The following is a 17991-nucleotide window of genomic DNA, read 5'->3' as shown; positions in this document are numbered from 1 at the left end:
AATGCTTACAAAAAAGAGTGTACTTACTTTTGTGAGACTGTCATGTAGATGCAATCAAACTTGTGCCACACCATTCCATTTTATTATGAACATTTTAAGGCTCAGCCTTACTTTACAATAAAAGAAAAAAACATTTTAAAACCATCAACATAACATTTACATTCATCGGATGAAAACGAGGAGAACAGTTGCTTTTTCAGTAGTCGACCACTCAAATATTTTAGTGTTCTCTCCCAGCTGTGTGTTGCCATGTTGAAGCTTGTAGGTTCTGGCAACAGACAGTCGAGATCAGTGTGTTAGTCAGTGTGCATTTGCACCTGCAGGCAAACTGCAGTTAAACAGCAGCAAATGTATGACACAGAGTCACGTCTGTTCACAGAGATGTCAGTTTTCTGTCTTACAACTCTGAACCAATTCAGAGCTTCATGCAATAGTACAAAGAAACGAACAATGTCGAGAAATCACTTTCCTGTTATTACACATGCGCGCACGCCCCCCCCCCCCCACACACACACACACACAGACACACACTTTAACACACAAACAAAGACTAAGTGCACTCAGATGCTGGTTGGCATTTCCTCCAGCTCATCCTCAGTAGTGATTCATTGTAATCATCTTCTCCCGCTCTCTGTTCTTATAGGTAACATTTTTAAATGTAGATGTAGAGCTCCTGAACAGTGGGTTGGTCCCCTAAGTAGAAACACAAAAAACACGCGGCACTCATATTGGGGTCAAATGAACAATGCGCATTATTCAGCATTGTGGGACATCTCTGTTGTTTTGACACTATCAAAACCCCTTCTCTATATTCTGATAAATCATTCTGCAGCGGACAGTTAGGGCTGCAGAAACGGTCGTTGGAAATATATATTACATTTGCATTACAGTACGTACTTGCTTTTTCTTGACATGCTGAAGAAACTATAGATTAGCATCCTTGAAAGTGGAAAAAAATGTTGCGGAAATACAACATGAGTGGTACATCCATTGCGGAATCTTACCGACTGCCACTTTGCCTTTGCCATCTCAGCCTCAAACCTGGCCACCTCTTTCCCATCGTGAACTGACACCAGCACTTTCCAAACAGCCAGCAGAATCAGTCCAATGCACACAATGGAAAGTGAGACACCCAGGATGATCATGAGGATGTTGGGAGGTTGGGGACAACCTAGGACACATGATCACATTTAACATTGTAGACATTTTTTTTGTTCACGAATCAGGTAGCGTCATATTCTCTGATTTGTGTGTCAGTCTTTTTTTTTTTAACATGCAAGGCTTGCACACCTTCAGGGTATGCACATTTTTCCGTCAGGACTTTCCTCCACCATGCGTAACTGTGGGTGTGGGTGTGTGCAACCGAGGTGTGACACATAAAAATCTGAGGCTGGATGTTTAATCACAAAGCATAGAGTTTACCTGAGACTTGTGAAATCCCATAGAAATCAATTTGGAAAATGGGCTTTAAATCTGAAAATCACATGTGCACTGTTTTCGTCGAACAGGTTCCACTTTGAGAGTGCAGGTATTTTTTTTCTGCCTAAATGAATCCATCCATCCATTTTCTGATCCGTTTATCCTCACAAGAGTCGCAGGGGGTGCTGGAGCCTATCCCAGCTGTCTCCGGGCAGTAGGCGGGGGACACCCTGAATTGGTAGCCAGTCAATCGCAAGGCACACATAGACAAACAACCATCCGCAATCACATTCACACCTAGGGACAATTTAGTATGTTCAATCAGCCTGCCATGCATGTTCTTGGAATGTGGGAGGAAACCGGAGTACCCGGAGAAAACCCACGCAGGCACGGGGAGAACTTGTACTCCACACAGGAAGGCCCATGCCGGAATCGAACCCTGAACCTCTGCACTGTGAGGCAGACGCGCTAACCAGTCAACAACCGGACCGCCTAAACAAATCCAATAAAATTAATTCAATCAGAATACTGTGCTGATGACTGAAAGCAAGTATGAAGGCCCATCAATAGAAAAGCAGGTGTGACTGCAGTTATTGTTTCGCGGGTGAGTCATTTAAATGTATTTTCAAATTGGCACTGTACTAAATCTTATATTGCTGTAATTTAGCATTGTGGACCAACATCGGCACAACACCACCAGCTTGCAAATTCAATAAGTTTAAAAAAACACCCTGCTCATTCATTTATACGGTGATTGATTAAAATGATCGGACAAAACCCTGCCATACTTAACAAAAGTAAAAAACAATGGTTACATCATTTTCCCAAACGCTTGTAAAAAAAAAAAAAAAACAATGGACAGAAGTGAATCTGCACGCCAAAAACCTTCGTGCCTTACCAGTTCCTTCTGCACTTGAAGCATTGTAGTTGGGTTTTTTTTTTTAACAAAACAGGCTTACTCAAATCTATGTAATGTGACTATTGTCACTCATTATTGTCTAAAAAAACATCCAGACTTTCAATTTTGAGGCAGCACAATACCAATCGAAATGATGGACAGGCGGAATTTTATGACACTACTCAGACAGTGCCCAAGACTGTTAATGGATTTGTTCTACACATAAAGTTATTTTGAACACTTTAAACTTATTAATAATGTGTAAAATTAACAGATGAGGTAGCGACATTTGGTAAAAAAATCTGAAATGAACCATATTTGAAATATGAGATTCTGGCCAACAGCCACAATAAGTACAATCACCATCATGCATATTAATATACATACATCGTTTATAGTGTTAACCATCTATAATCATCCATCCATCCATCCATCGACTGTGCATACTTTGTTGTCCATCTTACCGTACATGTGGGGATTGTAGACTGTCATTGTGTCCCCTCCAAACACACTAAACGAGATCCAGCACTCATTTTCAGAGATCAACGTGCATTGCATAAAGGCGCTCTTGTCTACCTCTGAAAGGAAATTGGAACATATATATATAATGAACCCACCAATGCATTGTATATCATCTTCCCTCTCAGTACCGAGGCGAGAATGTAAGCGGATATGCTTGACTCTGTTGTGCTGTCATTGTGATTTCTATATCAAAGACGACAATCTGCGTGTGTGTGTGTGTGTGTGTGTGCATGCGTGTGTATGTGTGCGTGTGCGTGCGTGCGTGTGTGTGTGTGAGTGTGTGTGTGTGTAGTGTCTGTGTTATTGTGTTTCACATTTGAAAAATCCTCTTTGATGATGAGATCTCGCTCTCAGCTTGCACAAGTATAGCGTGTTTAAAATAATCTCTTCTTTAAAGGAAGCCACGCTCCATCGGTTGTTCACATGCACCACAATAGCAAGGCCTGTTTAACAAGGTAAAGAATACGTTCGCCATTGTCAGACACTGTCTGAAAGGACATGGCTCACGATCTAATAGAGCAGTGGTTCCTCAACTTTTTATGCCAAGTACCCTCTAGAAAAATACTTTGTATTCCAAGTAACACTGTCTTGACTAACACTACAATACAGTGTCATAGTAGGCCGAAGTGTTCATTCAAAATGTGCCTGAGTTTTTAGCCCTAAAATGGAGAGCCAAGATTGTTCCTTAATGCAGAAATATATTAAGATAAGTACTGTAGCAGAAAAAAAACCTAGTAATACACAGTTGTTCTACATGTGCACCTTAGTCATTCTACTACTGTGTTGAATTGGACAGGATTTTAAAGGGGAAATCAACCCCCAAAAAATCTTTATAAGAATACAGGTATGTTCAATGTTCCTTTACGAGTCTAAAGACTGCATTCTGATTCATAATGTGTTTGAGGAATCCGAGTTAATCAGCAAAATCCACCCGTTTATATCCATCTCAGAGGGTGGCCATTTTAACACTTGTTGTCGGCTGAAAATGACCTCACAGGTAATGATCAATCACGGCTAACCTGTTTTCCGAAGGTGAGCCATTATTGGTTGTTTCCTGAGGCCTTAGCAACTGTGATGCCATTTTCAGTTGACGGCAAGTGGCAAAAGTGGATGTCCCGTCAATTGGACAAAAATGGGTGGATTTGACTGCTCAACTCATATTTCACAGAGGCAATACTAATCAGAATACCAGAACATATTCCCTGAAGGAACATTTTTGTGTTGACTTCCTCTTTAGGCTGGATATCAAAGATAACAAATCAATGCTCACATGGCTTTTTATATGAGCAGGCACTCAATAGAACAATCTATTTGATTACACACAGGCAAAAAGTCTGTACTGTGTCCCATTATAAAATAATATAAAATAAGAGGTGTAATGCTGGTGTGGTTCAAGAACGATCATTTCTGGGTCATGTACCTGCTGTTGTGTTGATGTAAATGTTGGGGAGACTGCAGTTTAGTTCACACAACTCAGCATTCTCTTTTGCTTGCAGATGGCACTCCACACATGTCCTGGTATGAAATACAAAGGCCATCACAGATTCCAATTGTCTAAAGAAGTAGAGGACACCGTTTTCCAAAGCCCACCCATATCCCCTTTAACTGAGCTATCATATGGCTGCAGAGGCAACAGCGACTTTACAATAGCGAAAGAAAATCCTTCAGTGCCGTGTTGAAGACATTAGTTGCCTTTTGATGTCACCTGCAGGGTGATGGTGATGATGACATGTGAACAAGGACACTAAAACCTGATATGCTACTCAGGACAGAAGACAGATCAGACTAATTGTGTGGTATAAGGATACAACACCTAACACATTTAACCCTTACATGCTGTTCTTTTCCCATGGATTCACATTCAGTATGTACGAGATCACTTTTGACTCGGGCCAAGAATATCCTGATATTGAATGAATTTATTAAATTATGAACTGCAGATCAGCCTGAAAAAAATCAATGGATTATTAATCCTAAATAAAGAACAATGGGAATGTGTTTTTACACCACTTATTCTTAATTAAAAATATCCACTATCAAATAACGTGAAGTCCGATTTAAACTAAGATGTGAACAAATAACAGCCATGGGAATTATGGTTCTCACTCTATTTCGAGATCCGAAGAGCATCAGGCGCATGTTCGATGACAACCTGTGCAAATGTGGCAGGACAACGGGCAGTTCTCAGGACTGTTTCAAATTCCCTGACGAAGATCATCACTAGTAGTATAAAAATATGTACATACAGTACACTACATGAACTTTGCAGTCCCTGTTTTCATGGCCAGCGCAAGTCTTGTGCAAACTACAATCTAACTGTCCGCATGAGTTATGTTTTATTTATTTTGGTATTTTCATAGATGCGTGTAGATGGAAATGGGTGGTTGCGCTGTTGTGGGAGTGAACATAGAACACAGGCGAGGCGGCGCAAGGTATAAATTGAGGAGGCGTTACGGATTCGCTGACGACAGGCACAAGTACATTTATAAGGAACTGCAGGAAGATCTCCACTTGCGGATGATGGATAATTGGCCGCTGTGAAATGGGCACTGCCTTGTGTGTCTATGTGTGACAATCTGCTTTTAGCTGCTCCAATGTCTCGTCTATTTTCTCTCATCAACTTGTCAGGTGCGCCAGGGGTGTAACAGAAAAGCCCAGAAAGGCACACAGCGGTCTGCCAAATTCCCAAACACTGTAAACTAGACTTGCTTTAGTATGAAAATGAAGATGTGACAGTTTTTATCAGCGCACACATGCACCTGTCTACGAAAATAGAGCCCACGCTGGTAAATATAAAATCCATTTGAGTTTAGACAAGGGTCAAATTTGATCCAGAACAGCACCTGCATAAAATGATGGCATTTAAAATAATTTCATTGTTGTGAATTTTGGGTATCTTTAATAAAAAAAAGTAATCCAATTTGAAGTTGGAAGAATTACTCTTAGGTGTGGTTTTTTTATTTTATTGCTGTCAAATGTCAAGACACGTTAGCCTTTTCTTTTTATTATTGTCAAATGTCAAAACGTCTGAAAAACAAAACAAAAGAAGAATTTTTTTAAAGGCCCACATTTATCAACGTCGAATTGCAAAGGCACAGGCAACAAAGAAAAAGCCACACATCAAATCCTAATAATTGACCTCTCACAGCATCTCTCTCTCTCTCTCTCTCTCTCTCTCTCTCTCTCTTTCACCTTGCAACGGAACAGGCGTCTCCACATGTGGGGCACTTCTCACACAAGTCTCCCGACGCTCCCGATACCAAGCAGACACAGTGGCCGCACTCGCACTTGCCCCTGCCGCTGCACAGGACTCCTTCTTCGGAAAGGCACGCATCACTGCTGCTGCTGCAGTTACAGTACTCTCCTGTCCAGCCACTTTGGCAGTGGCATTCCCCACAGTCACACACCCCGTGGCCTACAACACAAACACGCTAATGTGAAAAGGCTCACCACAGAATCACATGAATAATCCCATAAAATGATTCGACAGAAATTGCTCACCTCCACATAGCTCGCCACGGAAGCGAACACATGAGTAATTGTCACACTCGCAGTAAGGCCCGTAGATGTGACCGAAGTTGGACGTGTCACATACGCACTCTCCGCAGTAGCATTGCCCCTGGCCGCTGCATATTTCGCTCTCATTGTTTGCCGCGCAGTTGCTCAACAATGCGCTTTCCTCATTGCATTCGCACTCCGCTCCCGAGAAACCCGGCTGACACTCGCACACGCCACAGCGGAAAGTCCCCTGGCCCTCCGTGCACTGGCTGCTGTTGTCGGCTTCGGGAGGTCGCCCACACTCGCAGGAGCACAGAGATTCCAATTCTATTTCCAAAGTGTCCTGGAGGCCCACTGGCTTTAAGGAGAAGTGTCGGCTTCCAGACAGGCATCCTGGAAGCTCCACAGAAACATTGAACACCACCTAAGAGAGACGAGTGGGGAGGAGATGAAAGTTACAGTAGACTAGGGTTGGCTCCGAGAGCACTTATCAATCCCGCTTTAGATGCCTCCCTCCTTCAAATCACTTGATTCAAATGATCAGGATCATAATCAGACTTCTGCAGAGCTCGATGATCAGCTGATCTTTTGAATCAGGTCTGTTGGAGGAGGAAGACATCTAAAACAGGCCAGACAGGTGCTCTCGAGGAACGGACTCCGCCACCCCTGCAATAGGCAGATAGAATGACAGAGAGATAGAGAAAATGGATCCAAAGATGATAGGAGATGAAGAGAAAATGGGCGGCGACAAGAATAGACACCAACAGACAGACAGATGGACAGAGAGAGAGAGAGAGAGAGAGAGAGAGAGAAATACATTCAGTGTAAGCACAACTGACCATCTCTCCAGGTTTGACATGAGAACAGCGTTTGAGTCCCGGAAGGACTGTGCCATTTGGACAAATAGCTGAGAAGGACATTCGGAGCTCTTCGGTGTCTCCAAGGACTTCCAGTTCGATCTCTGATCGCAGTTCCTGCAAACCAACACGAGCACGATGTCTTTTTCAAAGAATCATCTCGGAAGAATCACCACAAGGAAATCTGTCATCATATCATTCAGCGGACTTTCAAGGTATTTTAAGGTCAATTCTACTTTGTGGTGACCTGTAATGTGCAACGCCTCCTGTCTTTATCCCCTCTAAAGGATGAGTCACCACGCCAGGTGTGCTGGGCTGTAAAAATAACCCGAGGAAAGACTGATGCCTCACCTGAGCAGAAGGAAAGGCCTCGTTTGACAAATGAACACTGTGACACACTGTCTGGGTGCTTAACAGCCTCATTGTGAGTTATTTGTACGCCTGCAGTGTTTTTGAGTTGCTTAGGTAGACAAAGGCGATGACATTGATTCTATAAAATCAATTTATAATGGAAAGCCATGTAAACAATTACTCCGTATCTTTACCGTCCAGTTTAAGGTCCATGTATTAGTAGGATCTTTGTCCTCCCTTGTAAAACACTTCAGCACTGTAGTAGAATGATGACAGCAAACTCGCAGGACAACTGTGTCAAACTAGTAATGCTTTTTCCACTACAAATGCCACTATAAGTAACCCATACTATTAAACTACTATGCTGGACTAGTAACGTTACCGGGCCCAACAAGAAGGTATACTTCATACACTAGTAGCCTCCTGTGCTTCAAACTAACAACAAAATGACCTAGCAACAAAAAAGTAGTTTGCCTAACATGGAAATAGAATTGTCTTACTGCTAATATTTCAAAATTGTCCTAATAGTGTCAAAATCTCATAAAAGGGTGGAAGGCAGGAGTGAGAAGAAAAAAAACATTGATAGTGAAGAAAAAGGGAATTAGAACCTTTTTTAAAAAAAGCCATTTGAACATTTATTCAGGATCCTTCATATTCATACACTCGTTGTCCTCACAAGACGAAAACTTTGGCATACTAGGAGAAATAGATCTTACTAGTGATGCAAAACTGTGCTCTAGTATAGCATTCTACTAGGTGACGTAAAATTCTCATCAAATTCTCTTGGACACATGACAAATTATGGGAGTTCAAATCTACTTCATTGTTAGTAGTACTTGTAACACACAAATGTCAACTTTTTGCAGTAACATGCAGTTGTCTTACTAGTATAACAAAGTTATCCTACTCATGTGCAAAAACATCATTCAGTAGTGGAGAAAAATATGGTTATTCTACACCCGAATTATTCTACTTGTGTGCATTGAATTGTCCTCACCTTGAGAACGAAGAGCATATTAGTACATGGACCTTAAACCTGATACAAAGCACATGGAATAAAAGCTCAAACTGCTTGCCAAGATTTATGTGTATACATAAACCACCACAATTAGAATGTCTCCACTTCGTGGTCACGCTTTAGTTAGCAGACAGACTAGAATTGTGCCCAAATCACGGAACTGTCACTGAATGATGGGAAGTTTGCCATTGCGAGCTGGATACGCACAAAAGCACAACGAGGAAGTGCAAGTTGCCGAGAAAAAATGAGTAAGACACAAACACATCAAACAGCTTGGACAAGACAAGACTTGCAGTGGAACATGCTGACGCAAATTCCCGGGAGGTGTAAGGAAGCGTAATAGGAGAAAGAATGAAAGGGGGATTTTAAGAAAAACGCCTAGGAAAGTTCTTCCACCCATGAGCTTTTTCTTCACACTCACTTTGTACGCCGTTAGAATCAGTTCGAGGATGTTGCGAGAATCCATGGCCACGACTCCTACGGTGGCACCGGGTATCAGATTTGCATAGTTCTATGACAGTGGGAAAAAGCAGCAGATGCATTCATGCCAATAGCGAGGCTGGCATCTTTAGTACAGTGAACCGGGACGCTACATCGGCATTCATCTTTTGTGTTCTTCCTGTATCATTATGCGTAAAGCAATCGTTATCATTTTACACATGCTGTTTGTATGTCTTGCTGCTCCAAGTATGTGAAGAGCAGCAGCTAATTACAAATAGGCCACTGTATTGCGTTCGCATTGTGTATTAGCCTTAAGATAGCGAACCTTTGTTAGGGCGTGCCGGGAATATATTCCACAGAATAAATAAATGGTGTTTCACCGTACTTCGATAATATGAATCCTTAAAGGACCTTACTTCATAGTTCAGCTTCTGCTTTTCCGTCACAGCAAATATCAGTAAGATATTGTTTTCCACTACTTTATCAATCAACTGGCCCAGAGTTGGATACTCCTAAGGAGAAAAAGACAAAGCATGAAGAGCAGGGGTAATTGGTTGCCGTGGAGCGTTCGGCGTGAGCAAAATGAAAACGAATGGGGTCAGAACCTGCTCTGTGGACATGGAGTATTCATTGTTGGTGTCCAGGTGACACTGGCCATCGTTCGGAATCACAATGCCGGCCATTTTGCTGTCCATCCCAAAGTGTGAGTCAGCATCACTGACAAACACCAGCAAACGCATGGAATCATTCCTCCAACCTATTCTGTCCTATCAGGAAAACAACGTTGCTCTTGCTTTTACTTTTGTCATCTCATACCTCACTCTTCTTCTGTCTGAGCTGAAATGTCGCCCTTACCCCACAAACAGCTGCCTGCATGACGGCATCGAAGCCGCATTCTGGAACGTCAATGTTTGCAGACACGTGCTGCATCGAGACCATCTCGTTGAACTTGCCCGTGTTGCTCGTAAGGGACAAGACGTGTTTGTAGCCAAACGTCGGCAAGCAGGTCGCGTCTGCGCTCCTGTAACAAAAATAAAGGCACCGCAAAAACATTTCAAAAATGATCTCCAGAGATTCAGCTCAGTTTGTACATATTACATGTTGAGTAATATGTCACAGTCTGATGGTTTCAATCCGCAAATAAAATCAATCACCAATCTGAAAACGTCTCCCCTGTTTATTTATTTTTTTGGAGACAGTCGCAAATCCCGACATGTGTGGCAATAAGTACCACAATATTTTCTAGTGGTAGAAAAGTGATTGACGCCTGCAACGACCTAAAATGAATCAACGACAAAAACTTGTGATTGGGATCGTGCCGCCAGATATACACCGAAAGGTTCACTTTTTTTTCTTTTTCCATTTAAAAAAGTCCAAATTCATCCAACGGAACCGGCGGATGAGGAAAATGGATCGAGTGGATGTCGTAAATAGCTATGCGGAGATTCTCGCAAGACTGCCTAGTTGGCGTAGTGGCAACTTCTCAGGGGACCGACCAGGAGCCAAACCTCCATCATCAAGTTGGTGGAAGGCATTTGCTCGTAGCAATGTATATTTAGCAAAACAATGGTTGATAGTAAACGACAGTGTGCCTCGCCATTTCACCATCAAATGGCGTGCCAATAATCAGAGGAACAGAAAAGTAAATTAGCCGGTCCGTTCTTATTCATTACTTCTGCATTTCTCTCACATCTATATGCGTTACATCTCACTTCCAAACAATTTAGCTTATGTAACATCTTCTTTTTCACTAACACTTCACACATTCAAAATACAGTGGTAGCGAAGCCGTCTCAAATAACCATTTAAGTAATTTACCCCGTTTCCGCTGCCTTGGTCAAAGGACATGTAAGGGTTTGTTTACCAATACTGTAGTGCCATTGAGGAGCCGCTGACTTTTGCCACCTTGAAGTACAACGCTTTCTAAAAGAGAAGCTCTGAGAAGCATTCTTAGAACAACCACTACAAATGCTAGTTTTTCAGTATGGCTATTGCTCTTCTTTCAAGAACATGAAGTCATCTTTAAGCTCATCCAGGCCCCCTAGATCAGATTTAAGTCAATTTAACTGACATCGTGGCGATGCAGAAGGAGAATTGGCCGCATCTGTGATACCTGCAAGGGTTGGCAAGCTCCTCTTCTGTAATCTTGATGAAGGGCAGAACTGGTTTCTCCACAAAAGAACCAAAGCCCATGCGAAATTTACTGGTAAGGTTGGCCATCTCCTTGGACAGCGTAGAGCCAAGGTCCTTGATCATGTTGAGATCATCAAACATGGACGCTGACAAGTCCATCAGGTAGTAGAGGTCCACAGGGTAGTCTTCAGTGTGTTGGATTTTCACCTGGAAAGTCACCTGACTGCCTGTTCAAAAGCAAAGCCAATGTGCTTCATGGAAATCCTGAAAAGAGATGTCTCTGAATATAAAAATGGCATACCAGGTCGTAGTTTGAGTGCCATTTTCTGTGGGGAGATCTGTGTGAGGTTCAGGTTGCCACTCTTCTTCCCGAGTGGTTGATTCTGGAGGATTTCTCCCTTAGAAATGGGAAACTCCAATAGGCTCTCAGCACATCCTTTTGCCAACAACTGCTCCGGTGTGTCACATCTTTCATTGACTGACAACCAGTTGGTGAAATTCTAAGAAGAAGAAAATGTACACCGTGTCATAGTGAAAAAAAAAAGAAATCACAGATTTTGAATGTGTTCTGAGGTCGACGATGCTGCTGCTTACCTCCTGTGTACACCAGGCGCAATGTGGACCGAGCTGGAGACATAGATCACACGTTGCAGCGCTATCAGATGAACATGAACCTACAAAACACACACGCACACACACACACACAGGCACACACAAACTTATTTTTTTTTTTGTACACATGTTTGTGCATGTGCGTACATGTGCGCATGTGTTATGCTATTCGTGCTGATTGAAGATGTCTTCTTTTTTAATCATTTAAAAGTTCAGTCGTTTTGGATGGCTGTGATTACAGAATCACCGCTGGCTCCCGAACTGCTAGTCTAGCCTTACAAGGTTAGCAGGACAACACCGGCAACAAATAACCACCCAGGGTTAATTGACACGAAACAACCAAATTGTCGTTGGATCCTCACTATAAATCTCTTCAACAACTTGAATCATCCAAGCCCCCCACTTGTAACTACTTGCACTGAAATGACTAATGGACACCACTACCACTGTGCTTAAGAGCAATCAAGTTGCACTTGTATGAAGGCTTATGCTACAACATCTTTACTAATTTCCATGAACGCATCTTTGCCATTTCACATAATACTGTTTGTAACCATTATGCTAGTGTACTTAGACAAATTGGGTTGAACATTTGGGGGTTTAAATATGAGATGCCAAATTCTGTTTTGTTTTGTGTTTTGCAATAACTTTCAAGTGAAAGAGAAAAATAAACCGCTTGAAACAAACATGCTTCGGCGATAGTGAATGACAGTCTTCCAGGATATTAAAATTTAAGTGTGTTTTAATTCATGTTACAATAGTTTGAGATTTGTATTTTGTTTTGATTTGATTTTTGTTTTAATTCGTTTTTAGAGCAAGTTTCTTGGTTTTTGGAAAAAAGTTTTAGTTTACAGTTTATTAGTTTTATAATTAGAAGTATCTTTTTACATGTCATATTTGTTGAGTGCAACATAAAAAAGGTCATTAAGCATCATATAAAAGTAAATTCCTATCCTGAAGAAATGGCCTTTGTTCCTCTGTAGTTATGGATGTACAACAAGACCCAAATTAATACATTTAAAATGAACCCCGAAAGCTCATGTATGATCGTGAGTGACAAAAAAAAAGAAAAAAGCATTTTCATGTTTATTTAAAAAAAACATTTTTTTTCAATTTTAGTTTTTCCGTTAGTTTTTATTGACTTTAATTACCTTGGTTTTGATCAATTGTTCTTTTAATATAACATGTGAATGTTTTGGTGTATGTGAGAGGGATAAAACTGTCAAAAATATTTTGTTTCGATGGGATCTCGAAACTGCAGATGTTCACCTATCACGGGAGCATCTCCAAGTATCCCCGCGATAAACGACGCTGACGGTCTAACGTTGCTTTGACTACGGCCAGGTGTAGCAATAAATTACAAAACAGGCTACACGATTGAGGGAGCAAACAAGAGGATAGTCGTTATCTCGTATCACACATGCGCTTTTTGTTTACACTACACACACAGAAGACACACAAGAATACACTCTTGTAGTGTGCTCACCCTCCACGGTGGTGATCCAGCAGCGGAGAATCAGGCCCAGTAGGAGAAGCCCCATTTAGTAAGTCCGTGACGTGACTTCAACTTGTCTCATATTTACACGCGTGAAAGGCGTCCAGCAGCCTCGTTCTGTGCGCTTCTCCAACTAAGGTGGTGCGGAGGAGAAAACCCGCCGCCGTGCACTTTTACCTGGCAAAAGAGGAGGGGGGAAGATATGAGGAGGAGGAAGAGGAGGTGATTCCCGGCCTCACCTGGGCTGCTTTTGTATTGACTTCCGTAGACTTCTAACGCGTCAACATCTACATGCTGTGCACGCTAATTGAGGAAGCTTTAGAAAATGATGAGGAAGCTTGCACGCTGTCAAAAAGTCCATCATGCACACAGCAGTAGAGAAGGGATTTCATTGTGGTCGCGGGCCACATTACTCCAGAAAGTCACTAGGACGGTAAAAAGTCAGGTAGGCTATCATTTCATCAAGTTATTTACTTTTAATTTTTGCTGCATTTCTTTGTTTTTGTATATATTTTTTAACAAGAGGTAGACTTTGGGATGAGATGGCATGAGGAATAGTAAGATATCCTTTATTTGTCCCGCACTGGGGAAATTTACAGCTTCCAGCAGCAAGAATGTGGGTAGAAAGAAGAAAAAACAAACAAACACCGTTCAATTAAGTGCAATATAAATACAAAATGGATAAATCGCAGTGCTATTTACAATTGTTTTTCACATCATTTAATTATTATTATTATTGTTATTATTTTTTTTTTTTCAGCAGCCTGACAGCAGTGCTGTCAGGGCGGGCTGGAGAGAGTGGGAGGGACTGTCCATCATAGCTTTTATCTTAGTTAGCATCCTTCTGTTGTCTGAGAGATTTTTTTTTCTCCTAAATACACGTAAAAAGCGAAGACAAAATGCAATATTTGGTACCGATTTCTGCTCGTAAATAGTCATGGTAACTTGCATGCATGCACAAACAAATCAGTTAAGTGCAAAGTTACACTCACCAGGCACAACATTAGGAACATCTTAACAGTCTTACTCCAGCACATGTATAAAAATGCCTTCACAAAGTTGATGGTCACTTGAAATTGGAAATGAGAGATTAAAAGTAATTCTTGTGTCATATACAGTATGTGAAGTACTAGTGCTCAGTAGTAGGAGCAATGAACTTTGACAAAAGGTAGACAGGCCACACCATTTGTAAATAACGCCTTTCTTTCCTTATTGCTTAACAAACGATTAATCATTAACAGCACCAACGAACTGAATATGAATCATAGTCTAGGCAGCCATTTGTCAGGCTTCACTTTTAACTTCCCTTGAAAACAAACCAAGCTCAACCAATGAGGAGGTGTTGAACTATAAACACCTGCAGGGAAAATATCAGCGCTTTTCTTTACTCGGAGGAATCTGCATTCGGCACCACACCCATGTCAATCTCTTTGGGGGAGTCCCATCCATCTGTCACCCCACAATCCGATCCCATACCACACAGCCCACCATACCAGTACGACTCAGTAGGGAAAGCCGCTTGGTAATCTATTTCATATCCTTGATATGCAGTTTAAGGTCCATATGCTAGTACCGTATACACTTTGTTCTCACTGGTCTTTGTCCTCAATGAGCATAGTAGTAGAATAACTACGGTACTAGCCAGGCAAAACTGAGCACTAGCTGGCTACTGCTATCTATGCTAGTCATCGTTAGATCAAACTAGTAGTACATAGTTGTCAACAAATTCAGAGTTTTGCCTCATTAGGAACATGTGATTGTCCTATTAGTATGCGAAAGTTGTCCCAGTGAGGATAAGAAGTGTACTAGTACATGGGTATCAAGGATATAAAAGGCGTGTGAACAATTGATATCATGAATTGATTCAATATCAAGAATATCACATGAATGCTCAAACGCATTAGATGTTGTTGATATCCAGTTTAAGGTCCATATAGTCGTTAACTCCTCACTAGTAAGATGATTCAGTGCCCTGGTAGAATAACTAGAGCACACTCGTGGCATTAACGTGTTTTAGTAATATTTTTCCCCAAAAATGTTTAAGCGACTTTCCATTAAGGTCCATGTACTAATAGGTTCTCTGTTCTCACCACTGGTAGTAACATTTGTGTGCAATAGTAGGACAACTACATGTAAATCATTAGGCAAAACTGTGCAACAGCTGTGTGCTACTACTATAATTAGTGACGTGATAAGATTCAGCTAGTGAACATAATTTTGCTGACGTTTTAGCATTAGTGTTATGCAGATGTCAACCAGTGCAAAATCTTGCCTCATTACAGCAGTAAGATGTAATTGTCCTACGAGTGTGCAGAATTGACATCTTGCTCTATTTTGACTCCACCTTGCCACTCTTGAAACGTCAGTGTGTGAAATTGTTTTGTTCATGTGCACATGGACATACTGTACTTTGTACTTGGAGTACAGCTACAGACAATTACTAGTGAGGCAAAACTGAGTTCTACTTTACTGCCTCACGCTACAAGCACTACTCGTGACATGGCATATGTCAACTATCGTACAAGTTTATACTGTAATGTCATGGGCACTGAAACAGTAGTGAAAAAAACGTCAACTAGCGCACAGATTTATTCATATCAAATTAAACCTTATCAGAAAACTACTGTGCTGCACTAAGAATTCAACCAGGTCCAAGTTCAGGATGGAAAATATGTTTATTTTCCCAAACGGCCAGTGTAGTTGGGGAATTACGGCCGTCAACGACAACTTTTCAATGTACGACGGCCGTATTACCCTCACCACCGTCAATGATAACTTTTTCAATAATCCACGACTATTCCCGGGCTGAATTTTTTCCCCAGAATGTCCCTGCTTGCGCTCTGTAAAGACAATTCAATGCATTTATGAAACAACTTTGGCATACTAGTATAATGACTGACTTGTTACTTTTTAAGGTTTTTTCCCACTGTTGTATGACATTTCTGCATTCTACTAAGACAACTACATATGAGGCAAATGTTCCTGTACTTACGCTACTCGTGTGTGACACATAATTGGGCCTAATAGTAACTAGTGCAGCAGTTTCATATTTGTGTTAAATAAAGATGATCTTTGTGCTCACTGCTAGGACATTTTTGGGGTATTAGTACAACACTATAAATAAGGCAAATATGTGTACTAGTTGGAAACTGCAATCCATTGCTTAAGGCCTTATTAATGGGCTAAAAGTGGCAGTAATTGGTCCAGTTCTACTAGTGTTTGCGAGTTGTTGCACTAATGTGCTGAATTGTCTGGTCCAATGAGGACACATTTCTACTTCTTTACAGTTAGTTCAGAAAACACCTTGGAACTAAAGCTGTTTAATTTTCACATGACCACCTGACTTTGAAAGGTCACTCATTCAAATTAAACATGCCATCAATCATTCTCCCACAAATCATATTTTCGACAACAACAACAGGAACTACTTCTACTACAGTACTAGCATACGGAGATGCCTGCAATGTGGGTGCTCACCTTCAGGGGCTTCGTCTGAAAACATGCTGCCCCATCCGGCTGCGTTGTCCTTGCTGTCATCTGGTGAAAAATGGCTAGAAGTGGAGTCACATCAGGCCGGCGAGTTCATTTGGGCCTATTGTGTCGTAGCTCTGTGCTCAGAGAAACAGAAAAGCCATTGTAACGGCGCCCTTTATGAAGCATGTGTGACCCCCGCTGCCCGAGTGTGTGCGTGTGTGTGTGCGTGTGTGTGTGTGATGTCAGTGAGTGACAGTACCAACTGTTGACTGTGACCGCTCTACTCTGCCTCTCACTCAGTGTAAAAGTGGAGTGCATTTATTAAATATCCTTGATATGACGCTTAAAGTCCATATACTAGTACACACTTTGTCCTCACTAATGAGACAATTTGGTGCACTAGTAGAAGAGTCAGATGCTCTAGTAAGGGCTGTGCCTTGAACAATTTTCCACTTGGAGTGTCCATTATGGCCAAATAGGACACACTTATTTTGCACTAGTAGTCTCCTGAACCCTTCTAGTCAGACCAAAATGTCCACTCGTAGGTTTGCCTAGTAAGTAAAAGCCGTCTCTCTCTCTTATACATACACACACACACAAAAAAAAAAAACAACGACAAAAAACTACCACCCATCTACGCATCCATTTTTTGATCCGCTTATCCTCAAAAGGGTCACAGGGTGTGCTGGAGCCTATCCCGGCAATCTTCGGGCAGTAGGCGCGATACAACCTGAACTGGTTGCCAGCCTATCGCAGACCTGTAAACCAATTCAATAGAAAAACGCTATTTGATATCCTTGATATTCTGGTTTCAATCCATCTCCTACTAATACCCAATTAAGTACCCTCTGGTAGACGGACGTCTCAAAAACACAAAGGTCAATAAAACATGTCATACTCGCCAGAAATATTGTTTTGTTTTCCAATTACTGATACAAGTCACATGGTCCAGCACTACTGATTCTGAAAGCTCTGGTCAGATGAGGTGGATGTGACAATAACATCCACATGCACAACATACCGAAAGCATGCAGCAAGAGAAACGCTATGAAATGAATACAGTTCCGTGGGTCGTAAATGTAGGTCAGTGTTTCTGACCGCCACTGACCTATTCCTCAAGATATCTAATCTATACTCCATAAACATTTCAGAAATTATTTGAGTGACAATGATAGGCCGGCCATTCATAGGAGATTACTCGGCATCCCACGTGTTGAATGACTGATTGTATCACAGTAAATAAACCAGATTAAACATTGAGACGAACCCCCAA

At 41.5% G+C, this 17991-nt stretch overlaps 1 protein-coding gene across 3 annotated transcripts; it reads right to left on the bottom strand.

The window, feature by feature from the left end:
• Positions 1-60: 60 nt before the first annotated feature.
• Positions 61-16914, bottom strand: itgb6 (integrin, beta 6). Of its 3 annotated transcripts, none has more exons than XM_052063098.1 (16): positions 16722-16909; positions 13236-13421; positions 11732-11811; positions 11439-11637; positions 11118-11364; positions 9860-10025; positions 9610-9771; positions 9421-9516; positions 8985-9074; positions 7177-7311; positions 6341-6761; positions 6032-6254; positions 4260-4354; positions 2782-2895; positions 1005-1171; positions 61-693 (listed from the first exon to the last, which is right to left on the bottom strand). In XM_052063098.1, exons 2-16 carry the CDS (start codon positions 13288-13290, stop codon positions 595-597), a joined length of 2349 nt encoding a protein of 782 aa, XP_051919058.1. In that variant the 5' UTR covers positions 13291-13421; positions 16722-16909; the 3' UTR covers positions 61-594. The 3 variants fall into 3 exon arrangements, with proteins under 3 accessions (XP_051919058.1, XP_051919059.1, XP_051919060.1); XM_052063099.1 differs by lacking the exon at positions 16722-16909 and adding an exon at positions 14237-14255; XM_052063100.1 differs by lacking the exons at positions 61-693; positions 1005-1171; positions 2782-2895; positions 4260-4354 and adding an exon at positions 4361-5043 and having other exon boundaries at positions 16722-16914.
• Positions 16915-17991: the final 1077 nt, after the last annotated feature.

This window comes from Hippocampus zosterae, chromosome 4 (assembly GCF_025434085.1).
Source record: "Hippocampus zosterae strain Florida chromosome 4, ASM2543408v3, whole genome shotgun sequence".
Lineage (NCBI taxonomy): Eukaryota > Metazoa > Chordata > Actinopteri > Syngnathiformes > Syngnathidae > Hippocampus > Hippocampus zosterae.
The sequence above is the reverse complement of the archived record's forward strand: the minus strand, read 5'-3'. Positions and strand labels throughout refer to the sequence as shown.